General features: G+C 49.5%; 1 protein-coding gene across 1 annotated transcript in view; it reads right to left on the bottom strand.

Annotated features, from left to right (window-relative positions):
• Nucleotides 1-16,368, bottom strand: part of LOC141128354 (protein argonaute-3) — a 259,236-nt gene that overhangs the window by 46,857 nt on the left and 196,011 nt on the right. Inside the window, exon 16 of the mRNA XM_073615598.1 lies at nucleotides 13,246-13,380. Within this exon, the coding sequence (XP_073471699.1) occupies nucleotides 13,246-13,380 (135 nt within the window). The remainder of the gene's footprint in view (nucleotides 1-13,245; nucleotides 13,381-16,368) is intronic.

Genomic DNA, 16,368 nt, shown 5'->3' with positions numbered 1-16,368 from the left:
GTGGAATTACTGTTGAGCTTCTGGGAACTTTGTTGAAATTAATACTGAACCCTTGCGTCACTTACTACTGAACCCCTGCACTCTGTGTCCCTTTAAGCCAGAGCCAGAATTCAGAGCATTGAAAATCACACCCAACTTTTCCTGTGGTGCAGAGTGCCGCACTTTCTCTCAGCTGCGGAGGCCCAACTTATGATACTGCACACAGGCCCACTGCTTTCAGAAAATGCCCCTGACCTGAGCTCATCATTGCGCATCCATGCCAGATGCTTGTATGTGACATCACATACAAGAACGTGGGCTGGATGCGAAAGTTGGATCAGCAGGATGAGTGTGCCAGGACAGGTAGATATGTCTTATCTCTGCTTCCTTTCACCACTCTGCATATCACAGATGAGCAGGGGGTTACAGTGTTGGGCCAGATGAGCAGGGGGTTACAGTGTTGGGCCAGACGAGCAGGGGGTTACAGTGTTGGGCCAGACGAGCAGGGGGTTACAGTGTTGGGCCAGACGAGCAGGGGGTTACAGTGTTGGGCCAGACGAGCAGGGGGTTACAGGGCTGGGCCAGACGAGCAGGGGGTTACAGGGCTGGGCCAGACGAGCAGGGGGGTTCAGGGCTGGGCCAGACGAGCAGGGGGGTTCAGGGCTGGGCCAGACGAGCAGGGGGGTTCAGGGCTGGGCCAGACGAGCAGGGGGGTTCAGGGCTGGGCCAGACGAGCAGGGGGGTTCAGGGCTGGGCCAGACGAGCAGGGGGGTTCAGGGCTGGGCCAGACGAGCAGGGGGGTTCAGGGCTGGGCCAGACGAGCAGGGGGGTTCAGGGCTGGGCCAGACGAGCAGGGGGGTTCAGGGCTGGGCCAGACGAGCAGGGGGGTTCAGGGCTGGGCCAGACGAGCAGGGGGGGTTCAGGGCTGGGCCAGACGAGCAGGGGGGTTCAGGGCTGGGCCAGACGAGCAGGGGGGTTCAGGGCTGGGCCAGACGAGCAGGGGGGTTCAGGGCTGGGCCAGACGAGCAGGGGGGTTCAGGGCTGGGCCAGACGAGCAGGGGGGTTCAGGGCTGGGCCAGACGAGCAGGGGGGTTCAGGGCTGGGCCAGACGAGCAGGGGGGTTCAGGGCTGGGCCAGACGAGCAGGGGGGTTCAGGGCTGGGCCAGACGAGCAGGGGGGTTCAGGGCTGGGCCAGACGAGCAGGGGGGTTCAGGGCTGGGCCAGACGAGCAGGGGGGTTCAGGGCTGGGCCAGACGAGCAGGGGGGTTCAGGGCTGGGCCAGACGAGCAGGGGGGTTCAGGGCTGGGCCAGACGAGCAGGGGGGTTCAGGGCTGGGCCAGACGAGCAGGGGGGTTCAGGGCTGGGCCAGACGAGCAGGGGGGTTCAGGGCTGGGCCAGACGAGCAGGGGGGTTCAGGGCTGGGCCAGACGAGCAGGGGGGTTCAGGGCTGGGCCAGACGAGCAGGGGGGTTCAGGGCTGGGCCAGACGAGCAGGGGGGTTCAGGGCTGGGCCAGACGAGCAGGGGGGTTCAGGGCTGGGCCAGACGAGCAGGGGGGTTCAGGGCTGGGCCAGACGAGCAGGGGGGTTCAGGGCTGGGCCAGACGAGCAGGGGGGTTCAGGGCTGGGCCAGACGAGCAGGGGGGTTCAGGGCTGGGCCAGACGAGCAGGGGGGTTCAGGGCTGGGCCAGACGAGCAGGGGGGTTCAGGGCTGGGCCAGACGAGCAGGGGGGTTCAGGGCTGGGCCAGACGAGCAGGGGGGTTCAGGGCTGGGCCAGACGAGCAGGGGGGTTCAGGGCTGGGCCAGACGAGCAGGGGGGTTCAGGGCTGGGCCAGACGAGCAGGGGGGTTCAGGGCTGGGCCAGACGAGCAGGGGGGTTCAGGGCTGGGCCAGACGAGCAGGGGGGTTCAGGGCTGGGCCAGACGAGCAGGGGGGTTCAGGGCTGGGCCAGACGAGCAGGGGGGTTCAGGGCTGGGCCAGACGAGCAGGGGGGTTCAGGGCTGGGCCAGACGAGCAGGGGGGTTCAGGGCTGGGCCAGACGAGCAGGGGGGTTCAGGGCTGGGCCAGACGAGCAGGGGGGTTCAGGGCTGGGCCAGACGAGCAGGGGGGTTCAGGGCTGGGCCAGACGAGCAGGGGGGTTCAGGGCTGGGCCAGACGAGCAGGGGGGTTCAGGGCTGGGCCAGACGAGCAGGGGGGTTCAGGGCTGGGCCAGACGAGCAGGGGGGTTCAGGGCTGGGCCAGACGAGCAGGGGGGTTCAGGGCTGGGCCAGACGAGCAGGGGGGTTCAGGGCTGGGCCAGACGAGCAGGGGGGTTCAGGGCTGGGCCAGACGAGCAGGGGGGTTCAGGGCTGGGCCAGACGAGCGGGGGGGTTCAGGGCTGGGCCAGATGAGCGGGGGGGTTCAGGGCTGGGCTAGATGAGCAGGGGGGTTTAGGGCTGGGCCAGATAAGCAGGGGGGTTCAGGGCTGGGCCAGATAAGCAGGGGGTTTCAGTGTTGGGCCAGATGAGCAGGGGGGTTTAGTGTTGGGGCAGATGAGAAGGGGGTTCAGTGGTGGGACAGAAAAGCAAGGGGTAGAGCAGTGAGGCAGATGTGAAAAGAGGTGTGTTGGTGGGACAGATGAGCAGGGGGTTACAGTGGTGGGGCAGGAGAGCGGGGGAGGCAGGGGAACAGAGGGGGTACAGAGGTGAGACACACGTGCAGGAAGTACATTGGTGGGGCAGATGAAAAAGTGGGTTACAGTGGTGGGGCAGATGGGTTCAGTGTTAGGACAGAGGAGACGGTGATTCAGTAGTGAGACAGAAGAGCATGGGGATACAGTGGTGGAGCAGATATGCAGGGAGGTACAGTGGTGGGACAGATAAGAAAAGGGGGTACATTGATGGGGCAGGTGAGGTGAGAAGGGGGGTTACAGTGGTGGGACAGAGGTGCATGAGGTACAGTGGTGGGAGGGATGAGGAGGGGGTTAAGCGGTGGGACAGAAAAGCAGGGGGGGTACAGTGATGGGGCAGATGAGCAGGGGGTTACAGTGGTGGGGCAGATGAGCAGGGGGTTCAGTGTTGGGGCAGAGGAGAAAGGAGGTACATTGGTGGGACAGATGAGCAGGGCGTTACAGCGGTGGGGCAGAGGAGCAGGGGGTTACAGAGTTGGGGCAGATGTACAGAGGAGAAAGGAGGTACATCAGTGGAACACATGAGCAGGGGGTTACAGTGGTGGGGCAGAAGAGCAGGGGGAACAGAAGTGGAACAGATGTGCAGGAGGTACAGAGATGGGGCAAATAAGAAAAATAGGGTTACAGTAATGGGGCAGATGAGCACACAAGTTCAGTGTTAGGACAGAAGAGCATGGGGGTACGGTGGTGGAGCAGATGTGCAGGGAGGTACAGTGGTTGGACAGAAGAGCAGGGTGGTACAGTGGTTGGACAGAAGAGCAGGGTGGTACAGTGGTTGGACAGAAGAGCAGGGTGGTACAGTGGTTGGACAGAAGAGCAGGGTGGTACAGTGGTTGGACAGAAGAGCAGGGTGGTACAGTGGTTGGACAGAAGAGCAGGGTGGTACAGTGGTTGGACAGAAGAGCAGGGTGGTACAGTGGTTGGACAGAAGAGCAGGGTGGTACAGTGGTTGGACAGAAGAGCAGGGTGGTACAGTGGTTGGACAGAAGAGCAGGGTGGTACAGTGGTTGGACAGAAGAGCAGGGTGGTACAGTGGTTGGACAGAAGAGCAGGGTGGTACAGTGGTGGGACAGAAGAGCAGGGTGGTACAGTGGTGGGACAGAAGAGCAGGGTGGTACAGTGGTGGGACAGAAGAGCAGGGTGGTACAGTGGTGGGACAGAAGAGCAGGGTGGTACAGTGGTGGGACAGAAGAGCAGGGTGGTACAGTGGTGGGACAGAAGAGCAGGGTGGTACAGTAGTGGAATCTGAAAAAAGGAATCTGTTGAGAACCTTTACATCTGGAATAGGATAAATTTACTTTTTTGCCTTTGTAGAAGCAAACAGGCTGGAATAAAAAGCCTGGAACCTTTCTGCCTCTGGGACAGGGAAAATGACCCCTTACCTTGAGTGAAGTGTTTCTGTAGAGCAGCAAGGAGGTCTGAACGCTTTTGTCGAGATGTTGGCAAATATGGCAGTATGAAGCAAGGAGGTAGGGAGTGAAACTCTAGTTTGCAGCCCCTTGATAGGATGCTCTGGACCCAAGCATCAGTAAAATCCTGGGGCCAAATGCCATGAAGAGCCTGCTCTGAACTTAGCGTAGTGAGTTTTTGGGGCCAGGTCTTATGATGGAACAGAGCTCCCAACTTTAATGACTGAGAGGAATGAAATTAACTCTTAATTTCAAGAGCAGAGGGTTTTTCTGTGGTACCAACAAACTCTTGCCCCCCAGGACTTAATTGATATAGGTATCCCAGGATTCCCCAAACAGGTGCTCCCCCATCAAAGGGCATTTGCTGGAGGCGCTATTTGCACAAAAGCTCCACAGACCAGAACTTCAGGTGATATTAATGCAGCTTATTTATCTTAATTCTTGCCTACGTCCTATTTTAGGCTGGTGCGGGGGGGGGGGGGGGGGGGGTTTCCTTCTTTTTTTTCTTTTGGAGCAACCTATGAAGCCAGACTCACGTGCCAGGACTACAGTTAGATCTCCTTATGCTGTGTGCATCAATAAACAACACACAGCCCCATAGCCTAGAATGGCAGTGTGTGCTAATGAGATCAGCTGGTCAACTCCTTCCTGTGTCATGTCCTAAAGTCTATCCAGGAAGTAAGGCAGAAGTAATCGAGCAGAGTTTTTAAACCGCTATGAAGAGAGTGAGGTAAGCTTGTGTAGAATTAATGGAAAGCGGTTTTATTTTTGCAAAATATTTACCTTAATGCTATACTGGTACATAGGGGAGCTGGAATTAAAAAAAAAAAAAAAAAAAAAAGTGAACAAAAGGTGAACTTCGCCTTTAAGCTAACAGACTGGCTCCAGAGTGCACTGTCCACTGTTAACCCTTACCTGTAAAGATCAGAAGTTCAGGGAAGCAGCACTAAGAGCAGGAGCAAGCAGCACTAAAAAAATGGCAAAATGCAACTGCTGGTGTAAGAATTTTAACAAAATTGTTTACTGGGAATTTTTTTTTTTTTTTTTGTGACCATTGAATTGAAAGGATACTCATTCTGAACACCTGGTTAGGAGCAACCGTCAGTCCATAGACACAATAGTACAGTACCGCAGGGATCTACTCCAGCTGCTAGAGCACAAGGGGACCTGTCAGGATGGATTTGGGGTCCTTAGCCATATATTTTGACAAGATGACTAGCGTTTAACAGATGCCCATGTCGGCAGTGGCAGGTTGTATAGCAGGGCCTGCCAGGGCAAACAAGCCCTTAAAAAGGCCTTCTATCCTATTGTTAATTGGGCTCTTGAATACAGAACATCCTCAACAGGGACCAACAAGGTTTTGCTAAGAAAAATAGGATTTTTATAGCTTACTTGTAAAACAATTTTCTTGAAGTACATCATAGGACACAGAGCCACAGTAATTACTGTATGGGTTATATAGATACCTTTAGGTGATGGACACTGGAACACCCTAGACAGGAAGTTTAGCTCCCTATATAACCCCTCCCCTTACTGGGAGTACCTCAGTTTTTTCGCCAGTGGTGTTGGTCACGAGTAAAGATGTGCTGTGCTGACCTCCACTGGAATATTCCTTTGCTGGGGCAAGCTATGCAACCGGATCCATCCAAAGTGTCTTTTTAGGCCGAATTGAATAGTACCCCTTACTAGGAGTACCTCAGTTTTGAAGCAAAGCAATACACGTATAATCAGAAAGAGGGGAGGGACCTCTGTGTCCCGTGATGTACTCCAAGAAAAGGATTTTACAGGTAAGCTGTTATAAAAATCCTATTTTCTTTATTGTACATCATGGGACACAGAGCCACAGTAATTACTGTATGGGATGTCCCGGAGCAATGCTATCTGAGGGGAGGGAGACAGAAAACAAAAGTAGGGTGCAATCAGACCTGAGGACCTATATTGCTGCCTGCAGCACACTGCGCCCAAAGGCAATATCCTCATGTTTTCTTACATCCACCTGATTAAATCTGGTGAATGTATGGACTGAAGACCAAGTTGCGGCCTTGCAGATTTGAGCCATGGAGGCTTGGTGATGCACCACCCACGAAACACTAACAGCCCTGGTGGAGTGCGCTTTGATTTGAAAAGGTGGAACTTTCCTCTTCAAACCATAAGCTTGAATAATTACTTGCAAATCCACTTAGCAATAGTAGATTTCAACGCTGCTTATCCTTTCCTAGGACCTTCAGGCAACACAAACAAATCAGTTTTCCGAATCTGAGCAGTCGCTTCCAAATAGATTTTGACTGCTCTCACTACATACAGAGAATGTAGTGACTTTTCTTCCGTAGAACAGGGTTCTGGAAAAAATGAAGGTAGAACAATATCCTGGTTTAGACGAAAACCTGAAACCAACTTCGGCAAAAAACTAGGATAAGGACGCAATACTACTCTATCCTTGTGAATGATTAAATATGGCTCTTTACAAGAAAGAGCAGCCAATTCTGATACCCTTCTTGCAGAAGATATGGCTACCAGAAAAACTAGCTTCCTTGTCAACAAGACCAAGGGAATATGTTGTATCGGCTCAAAAGGCAGTTTCTTTAAACGCCGACAGAACTAAATTCAAGTTTCAGGGGTGCTCAAACCGGTGGATTAAGCCGCGTTACCCCCTGTGTAAAGCTTTGGACCAAAGAATGCGAAGCAAGTGGTCGTTGAAACAAAATTGATAAGGCCGAGACCTGACTTTTGATGGTACTCAAGGCCAGCTTCATCTCTAACCCCATTTGCAGAAAGGCAAGGATTCTACCTATGATATACTTACCCCTGGATTCACACCAGGAAACATGTGCCTTCCAGACTCTATAATAAATGACTGTGGAAGCTGGCTTCCTTGCATTAATCAAGGTAGATATCACTGAGCCTGAAAGCCCACGATTCTTCAGAATGTGGCTTTCAATAGCCAAACCGTTAAATTTAGCGTTTGTAAGGTAGGATGAAAACACTGGTACCTGCAATAGCAGGTCTGGACGTGGTGGTAGGGGCCATGGGGCCCTTACCACCATTTTTACGATCTCTGCATACCAAGATATTCTGGGCCACAAGAACTACCGATTTCCTTTTCCTGCTTGATCCTGCGAAGAAGTCGGGGTAGCAGCAGAATAGGAGGGAATGCATAAATCAGTGAGAACTGATCACACGGAGTCACCAACGCATCTGTTCCATATGAGTATATTCCTTGTTCTTGACACAAAGTTGTCGACTTTGTTGTTGAACCTGGACACAAACAGATCTACGTCCGGGATCCCCCATCTTTGGCATATAGCCCGGAAGATGTCGGGGTGAAGAGACCATTCCCCTGGAAACAACTGCTGCCTGCCAATTCTCTACCCCCGGAATGTAGATTGCCGATATGCACGGCACATGCTTTTCTACCCAGGTTAGTATATGGTTGACCTCTCTCTGGGCTGCACGACTTCTGGTGCCTCCTTGGTGATTGATATAGGCCACTGCTGTGGCACTGTCGGATTGGATCCAGGACAGGACAATTCCGCAACCTGAATGTCCAGGCCTTTAGGGCTAGGTATGCTGCCTGAATCTCTAGAATGTTGATAGGCAAGGTCCTTTCAGTTCTGGATCATTTCCCTTGGACAGTTGTCTCTTCCAGGACTGCTCCCCAACCCAAAAGGCTGGCAGCTGTTACCACCTTCTAGGTAACTGGTAATAAGGATTTCCCCTTCCGCAGATTCTCGGGTATCAACCAACTAAGGCTCTGGCGCACTTTTGGAGACAAACGCATCGGAAAATCTAGCGCCTGGACCTTCTTGTTCCAGGCAGACAGGATACTGTTTTGCAGCAGTCTTGAATGAAACTGAGCATAGGGAACCCGCTTAGAATGAAGCCACCATCCATCCCAACAATCTCATGCAAAGGCGAAAAGAAGGACCCTTCTTGTCCCTGACTACCTGAATCAGCTCCTTTATGGTGCTGATCTTTGCCTGGGGTAAAAACACCCTCTTCTGGATTGTATCTATAACCAGACCCAAGTACTCTAGTCTTCTTACTGACTTTAAAGAAGATAGCGGGATACTGACCGACCTATCTAGAGCAGGTCGTCTAGGTAAGCTATAATCGTTATACCCTGGGCCCTTAATGTGGACAGAGGAGGGGCCAGGACCTTTGTAAACACCCGAGGTGCAGTAGCTAGACCTAAAGGCAGAGCTACAAACTGAAAATTAAGGTTTTCTACTTCGAAACGCAGATATTTCTGATGAGCGTGGAAGATAGGTACATGCAGGTATGCATCCTTGATGTCGATTGATACTAGAAGTTCTCCTACTTGTAGGATGGAGACTACTGATCAGATTGATTCCATACGAAAAGAGCGAATTTTCAAGAACAGATTTAGATCTTTGAGATCTAGAATGGGTCTGACATCTCCATTTGGTTTTGGAACCGTGAAAAGGTTTGAATAAAACCCCAACCCCTGCTCTTCCATGGTGACCACCATGATCACTTTTTGCGACAAAAGTCAGTCTAACGCTTGAAGTAGAGACTTCTTTTACTCTGGATCTTTGGGGACATTTGACCTGAGGAAACGAGGAGATGGGAATTCTCGGAACTCTAGTTTGTAACCTAGAGCTATTGTAAAGACCACCATCTGTCTTGAAAATCCTCCTGCCAGACCCTTGAGAACTGTAGCAGTCTTCCCCCCACTAGAGCGAGCGGGGGGCGCCCCTTCATAAAGAGGCTTTAGCGTACTGTCTTGTAGGTTTCCTCCCCCAGGACTTCTTTTGACCCTGGGGTTGACTCTGAGGTTTACCTCTTGAACCTGACGGTGGAGGCCGTCGTGACTGCCTGGAGGCTGATGCCCCTGGCACTGGAGTAAGAGCCAGTTTACTCCTTTTCTTAACTGGCAAAAGGGTACTTTTCCCACGTGATATCTTTTAGATATATTTTCCAAATCATCCCAAAACAACCTTTCACCGCGGAAAGGAAACCCAGCCAGGAGCTTTTTGCATGGCGCTTCGGCTGACCAATTTTCCAACCATAAGATTTTACGCATATGCACCAACCTAAGCGTAAGGCGAGAGGACTGAAGAATAGAATCTATGATTGAGTCAATTGCGAAACACAAAGCCGCTGGCAGCTCGGCTACATCCTGGGCCTGCTGCTCAGGGAAAACCTTGAGCACCTGTTTCAATTGGTCTCCTAAGGATTGACACACCCCAATTGCTGCCACTGCAGGTTTAGCTACTGAACCTGCCAAAGAAAAAATGTTTTTTTAACAGGAATTCCAACTTTTTATCGGTTGGATCCCTAAGCATTTGAGTATTGTCGACTGGACAAGTCAAACTTTTATTTACAGAGGATATAGCAGCATCAATTGCTGGTATACCCCACATCTTTGTAAATTTTTCTTTCATAGGATAAAGTGTTGAAAACTTTTTAGGAGGGAAAAAAATGGTTATCTGGGTGATCCCACTCAGAATACATAAGCTTTTCCCGCAATGAATGGACAGGAAAGGCACACAAAGCTTGAGGAGGCTTCAGCAAACCCAAACAAGAAGTGGGCTTTTCAACTGACTGACTCAGTTAAGGGTAGCTTAAATGTGGAGCAGACCATTTCAGTAAGAGATTGCACCAGCAATGAAGCTGAAGAAGGTCCTTCCCCACTTGATCCCTCAGAAGAGGAGTCATCAGTCTCCTCACGGTCCCCTGAGGGAGAATCATCTTCCCTCTCGCACTGTTCCTCTGTTTGAGGGACCTGGGTGGTAGAAGGGGACCTAATGAGTTTTCTTCCACTCTGTGAAGATGGGATTAAAGCCGCTAATCTTTCCTCCAATCCAATCATGGCTGAGGAGAAAACCTCCTCAGTAATATATACAGGGGCTGAAATGCCGGAAGCAGTTGCAACCCCTGACAACCCCGATGGCTCGCTCTGACCAGCCCCCCTAGGCCTTTCAGGGGGGATGGCATTGCAGAGGGAGGGTCTTCATAGCCTGAGGAAGATCCCTTTGAGCCCCTGTTTTTTGGGGTATTTGTACCTCCCCTTCTGCCCATAGTGCTCTAAGTACAAACACAGAGGTACTACCAGAAAAATGCACCACTGCTGAGCAAATAGTCCAGCAACTGCCGCTGCTATCAAGGCTCAGGCTGATGCTTAAGTAAACGTGTCCTGGGAATGCCTGTGTCACCAACACTGACATGCCCCAGTCTGCTCTGTGTCCCTCCATCAGCTGAATGCACCTGCAAAAGGTGTACTTATAGCCTACACAGCTCCTGTGTCTGAACGTTGAAGCATGTCAGCACGATGTTAAGCCCCTCCCCCTCTGACTATCCACCGCGCCCCCCCCCCCCTCACTTTTTTCAAAAAGGACTGCTTTCCCACACGAGCGGAGCTCCGATCCGACTGGATCGGCATGCAGGGGGTTGGCTGGGGTGGAGGAGAGCTGCCGGAGAAAAACCGCCGTACTATGGCGGTGGCGGCGGGAGTGGCGTGGCATACCGCAGACTGACCCATTCTCCCTCGGCCTCCTGGAGAGAAGAAAAACCAGTCCAGGTGGGGGATTCTAAAAGAAAAGCTCCCCTTCCAACATCTTACCTGGGGCTTGGGCTGGAGGAAGCGTGCAGCTTGTAATTACACAGTGCGAGACTGACAAGCATGGAATCAGGTACGTGCTCTTGACAGCCCCCAGTGGCGACTTCAGGCATGACAACCTTTTACTTAAAAGGAGGAAACCCATAAGAATTTAGAAAATCCCTTAGGAATCTCCACTTACCTTATCCAGCTACAGGGCTGTGGTAAACCAGACAGACCCAATCTTCACCACTCACGGTGGGCTCTGTTTAAAAAACCTTCAGGGACCGCGGCCCCTTTTTATCGGGGGGATCTACACCCCAGGACTCATAAAGCACCCCGCCAGGAAATATGGCTGAAAAAAAACAAGCTGGTCCAGCTCTCTAAAAAGAGAAGCGTTACAGGCAAAACCTCGTTTCTTCTGACACGGGGCCCGGGTACCATTCAATTCGGCCTAAAAAGACACTTTGGATGGATCCGGTTGCATAGCTTGCCCCAGCAAAGGAATATTCCAGTGGAGCTCAGCACAGCATATCTTTACTCGTGACCAACACCGAAGACACTGGCGAAAAAACTCCCAGTTCCAGGGGTTATATAGGGAGCTAAACTTTCTGTCTAGGGTGTGCCAGTGTCCATCACCTAAAGGTGCCTATATAACCCATACAGTAATTACTGTGGCTCTGTGTCCACTGATGTAAAAAGAAAATGGCTGGGTCTACAACAGGAGCAGCCCTACTTCAAAAACTCCTCAAAAGTTAATTGATGAGCAAAACCTTAAAAAGTAAAGACCTTTCCCGGGGTGAGGCTGGTCGCTGTACAACACAGGCTGTAAAAGCAAGTATACAGGGAAGGTCTTTGTGGATAATGGCATATTCAAGGATTCCAGGCTGCTGAACTTTGGAAGGGTAGACATAAGTTGCTGATTTAGACAGCCGTACACTGCATCAATAATAGAAATAGTATCCTTGAGTTTCGGAGAAATTTCAGTGGACAGGTCCTCTGCTTGCACTGAGTCCTTGGAACTTAATTCAGGATTATGTTCCTGTTCCTTCTCAGGTAATGCAAGGATGGGGGAGGGTGTAGTGTTGGTTCCCGCTTACACTTTAATGGCCTGGCTGTTGAAGCCAGGTCCTGAGGGACAGGGGCCTATTGGATTTGGTCATCCCTATACTCTATGCCCTATACAGGAAGTAAACTTTGGTCAAAGTCTACAATCACACCTGAAAGGCCTTCTTCATGTGGCGCAAGGCTAAGAAATTTCACCCCAGGAAGTACTCAGTGGGACAAATCCTGTCCTTCCTCCAATCTGGTCTGGATCAGCATCTGTCCTTGAGTTCCATCAGGGGCCTAACTTTGTCCCTACACATTGGTTTTAAACAGACTGCTTGCTTCTCATTTACTGGTGAATGCCTTTGTGCAGGGTGTCATTCACATTACTTGAATGCTCTCCAGTAACATCCCATGCGATCTCAACCCGATTTTGTCAGTCCTTTAAAAACCACCCTTCAAGCCTATCAGGGATTTCCCCTGTCTTCCCTCACTCACAAGGTTGTCTTCTTTGTTACAATCACCTCTGCGAGGCAAGTCTCTGAATTACCTTAAGGTGTAAAAGGCCTTTAGTGTTTCTTTCTTACCAAGGTGGTTTCTACTTTAAACTGTAACCAGTACATTGTGCTTCCCTCTTGTGTTCTGCTCCAAACCATTTCAAAGAAATTTCTCTACATTGTCTTGATGTGGTACATGCTGTGCAAGTCAACCTCTCAGCCATGGCTTCTTTTAGACAATCTGATTCACTTTTCATCATTCCTGAGGGTCTCTGTAGGAACTTTCCCTGTTAGGGTGCACTCTACCAGATTTGTCAGTGCTTCATGGGCTTTTCGACATCAGGCATCTGTTTGCCAGACTACAAGGCTGCCCCCTTATCTTCAGTACACACCATTAACCATTTTAGGGTGGGTATTCAGACCTCATCTGATATCAAATTTGGGCGTAAGGTGCATCATCAGGTTCCTCTCTGAATTCTGAGCCCTCTTTCTGCCTGTTTTTTTTTTTTTTTTTTTTTGTGTTGCTCACTTCCCAGTTTCATGCTTTTGGACAACCCATGGTCAAAGAGTAAGACCGTGTGTACTGTAACTTAAAATTAAGATAATAGGGCTTTTGACTTACCTGTAAAATCATTTACCTTGAATACATTACAGTACACTGTTCACTTCACACTGCTCCTAATGCATCACTACATATCGCTTGCTTGCTAAAAAAAAAAAAAAATCTGAGGCTTGCAGAAGTGGGATGGATTTTGTTAGGGCTGTCCTTACATCTTTCTTTGCCAGTGTTCAATCACCTAAAAGTATCAGTATAACCCATGGTCTAAGACTAAGACACTATGACCTGGAATGTACGCCAAGAAAAGGATTTTACAGGAAAGTAAAAAAATTATTATGATGTATGGCATACTTTGGGCTAGTGTACATAAGCAAATGAAATTGAAGAGGTTTGTGCATTGCTTGTACTCCACCATAACAATTTAGGGTACATCCATGGGAAGTGCCTGTGTATTCTAAGCCTTTAACATTGGAATAGGACTTGTTGCAGTCATCCAATATTAAAAGAATAAAAATTATATTGTGCTCACCCTTTCAGTTCGGTCCGCACAGAACAGTCTTGTATGGTGTCTTTTCTGTACTACAATGTATGTGATTCCAGGCTGGTAGTCTTTCTCCAGACTAATGCAGGCTTCTCTGATTGCTAGCAGCTCATAATACAACACCTGTCAAGAAAACAGACTGGCGAGTTCTTCAGTAAGTATAACAGATTATTTTTACTTTAGACTAAGGCTGGCCACACACTATTCAATTTTCTTATTCAATTTCCTTTAGATTTACCTTCAAGTATGTAGTGCAAGGGCCTGTCTGATTGCATACAAATTGAAAGGGCTTAGGTTTGACCTCATATTATACGGTTTGGGTAAATCTTAAGGAAAGTTGAACAAGAAAATTGTATAGTGTATGGCCAGCCTAAGAGCCAGTAAGGACATAAATATGGAAGCTGACTTGTTTTTAAACAGTTATAGACATTAGGTGTGCCATACACCCCCCCAAAAAAAAAAAAAAGTCATACAAATATTTTGGGTGTGTGTAGTATGCTCACCACAGCTCTTGGGCCGCATTGCTCAGCACCTCCCAGCAGTCATTTTGACACAGGGGGCTTTTTTTTTTTTTTTACTACACAGGAGCAGATGTTTTTACTCCTGTGTAAACTGATACTGACAACAGCTCTAGTGTCAAGAATAGTTACATGCAGTAGCATTAAAAGACAAAGTATGTCCAAAGTTCTTTTGGCCATACATAGCCTGTAGGTGACAGGATAGCACTTCGTTCTACACTCCTGTGACCCAGATTCAGCCAACAGTGGATTAAAGTCAGCTGTTGGCAGATGTCACAGAGCTGGTCCAGGCTCTGCAGGGATCCCGACAATGTCGGGATCCACCAAGATACCTCACTGGCAGCTAGCTCAGCCTCTCAGCGCACCATTGAGAGCCCAGGCCAACTGCTCCCACCCCCTCCACAGTCTGGTGATCCAGTGAGTACTGGCAGGGCAGAGCACAGAATGGTGAATAATAATAATAAAAATAATAACAATAATAATAATAATAGTGACTGCCAGTCTCCGCTCTGTGTTCAGAGCTGATCCTAGAACTGAGTGATCAGCAGTCTTTGATAGCTCAGTTCTTGGTGTACAGCCAGCAAAAGATAGCTGCAGCATCTGATCGATGCTGCAGCCATCTAGGAATTTTTATTTTTAATTTCAACACTTTTACCTGCAATATCTCATAGAAGATCAAAGGAGTGACCCTTGTGCTGCATATGTCAGTTAAAGCAACCCTGCAAGTAAAAAAAAAAAAAAACAAACAAAAAAAGAAACTGTCTCTACCTAACACCTTCGTAAACTTTAGTTAATCCCTAACCAGCCCTATTTGTTTGTTTTTTTTGAATGCATTACTTAAAAAGAATTAAGAAAGAAGAAGATAATCCTACATTGAAAAAGAAAAAAAGTGGTATTTTAATTTACCTGTAAATTCCATTTCTCTGAGTACAGTTCAGGACACAGGCAACTTATTCATACACAACGGGTTATAGCATCATACCTTCAGTTGATTGGACACTGGCAAGCTTTTGAAAACACAATCACCCTGGGGCAGCTCCCCTATAACCCTACCCCACTCTGCAAGCAATGCAGAGTAACAAGGAGAGTTTAGGGAGGGTGGCTGCTGTCCTGCAATGTACACCAAGATATGGAATTTACAGGTAAGTCAAAATTCTACTTATCTTAGTTGTACAGTACACAAGGGAAACGTTATTCATACACCATGGAATGTCCCAAATCAACAACTAGGCAACTATGCCAATAGGCCCAAAACCAAGAGGGGTTAAAAAAAAAAAAAAAAAGAGTGCCACTGCAAGAACCTGGTAAAACTTTGAAAAAGCATGAAAAAAAAAAAAAAACAGGTGGCGTTCTTACACAGTTGGGCAACAATGGTTTGGTGCCTAAAGGTCAGAATGCTCCAACTCCAACAAATGTGTGATGAAGTGTACGCGCAACTGCCCAGGAGAAATTATTTGTTTTACAGATTACACTCGAGTGATCAAATTCCTTATCCACCTATCAATGGTTGACTATAAAGTGGAATATCCCTTGCGAGGGTCCGAGGAGAAAACTAACATGGAATCTGTCTAAAGTAAGCAAAAGCTTTTACATACACTCTAATGGCTCGGACAATGCCCAGACAATGTAGAGAGACTTCCTTTGGATGCTTAGGGGCAGGGCATAAGGTTGACAGAGCAACGTCTTCATTGAGATGGAATTCGGAAACCACCTTTGGAAGGAAGGATAATCTAGGGCAGGGGTCCTCAAACTACGGCCTGCCAAGATAATTTTCCCGGCCCGCGGGCTGCCCCTTCCATAAGATCGCAGCATTCTCCTCCCCTCTGCTATTCCCACAAGTCGGGAAACATGCCAGGCCCGGACAAAGGGCGGGACTTTTCAAGTTAAGAAGCGGGTGATTGGTTACTAGACAGCGGGGCAGTCCCAGAAATCAATCACCTGCCTTTCACTTGAAAAGTCCCGCCCTTTGTCCGGACCTGCCATGCTTCTCATCTTGTGTAAATAATGTAGCAGGGGGGGAGACTGCGATCTGTGCTGGGGGGAGATCTGTAATGGGGGATGGGAGTCTGACGGGGGACATCTGTGATTGGGGAGGGGGGGGGGGGGGGGACGGGGTTCTGTGAGGGGGGGGTCGTCTGTGATGGGGTGGGGAGAGTCTGTGCGGAAGGGGGAGTATTATTAGGTGGGGGAGTGTAATTAGGGGGGGAGGGGAGTCTGTAATTAGGGGGTGAGGGGATTCTGATGGAGAGGAGTCTGATGGGGATTGGGCTTGTGATGAGGGGAGTCTGAAATACTAATAAGTTTATGTTGATTAAAATTGTTCTGTATTTTAACCACTTCCAGCCCGGCCTATCGTAAAATGATGGCCGGGCGGTGGTTCAGTTATCCTGACTGGGCGTCATATGATGTCCTTCAGGATAACAGGTGGCGCGCATCACGGCGATCGGTGGTGCGGTGTGTCAGTCTGACACACTGCTACACCGATCTCGGTAAAGAGAATCCGACGGAAACTCTTTACCACGTGATCAGCCATGTCCAATCACGGATGATCACGATGTAAACAGGAAGAGCCGGTGATCGGCTTTTCCTCACT

Source organism: Aquarana catesbeiana, linkage group LG02 (assembly GCF_042186555.1).
Source record: "Aquarana catesbeiana isolate 2022-GZ linkage group LG02, ASM4218655v1, whole genome shotgun sequence".
NCBI classification, from domain to species: Eukaryota; Metazoa; Chordata; class Amphibia; order Anura; family Ranidae; genus Aquarana; species Aquarana catesbeiana.
This window is presented reverse-complemented; position numbering and strand designations above follow the sequence as displayed.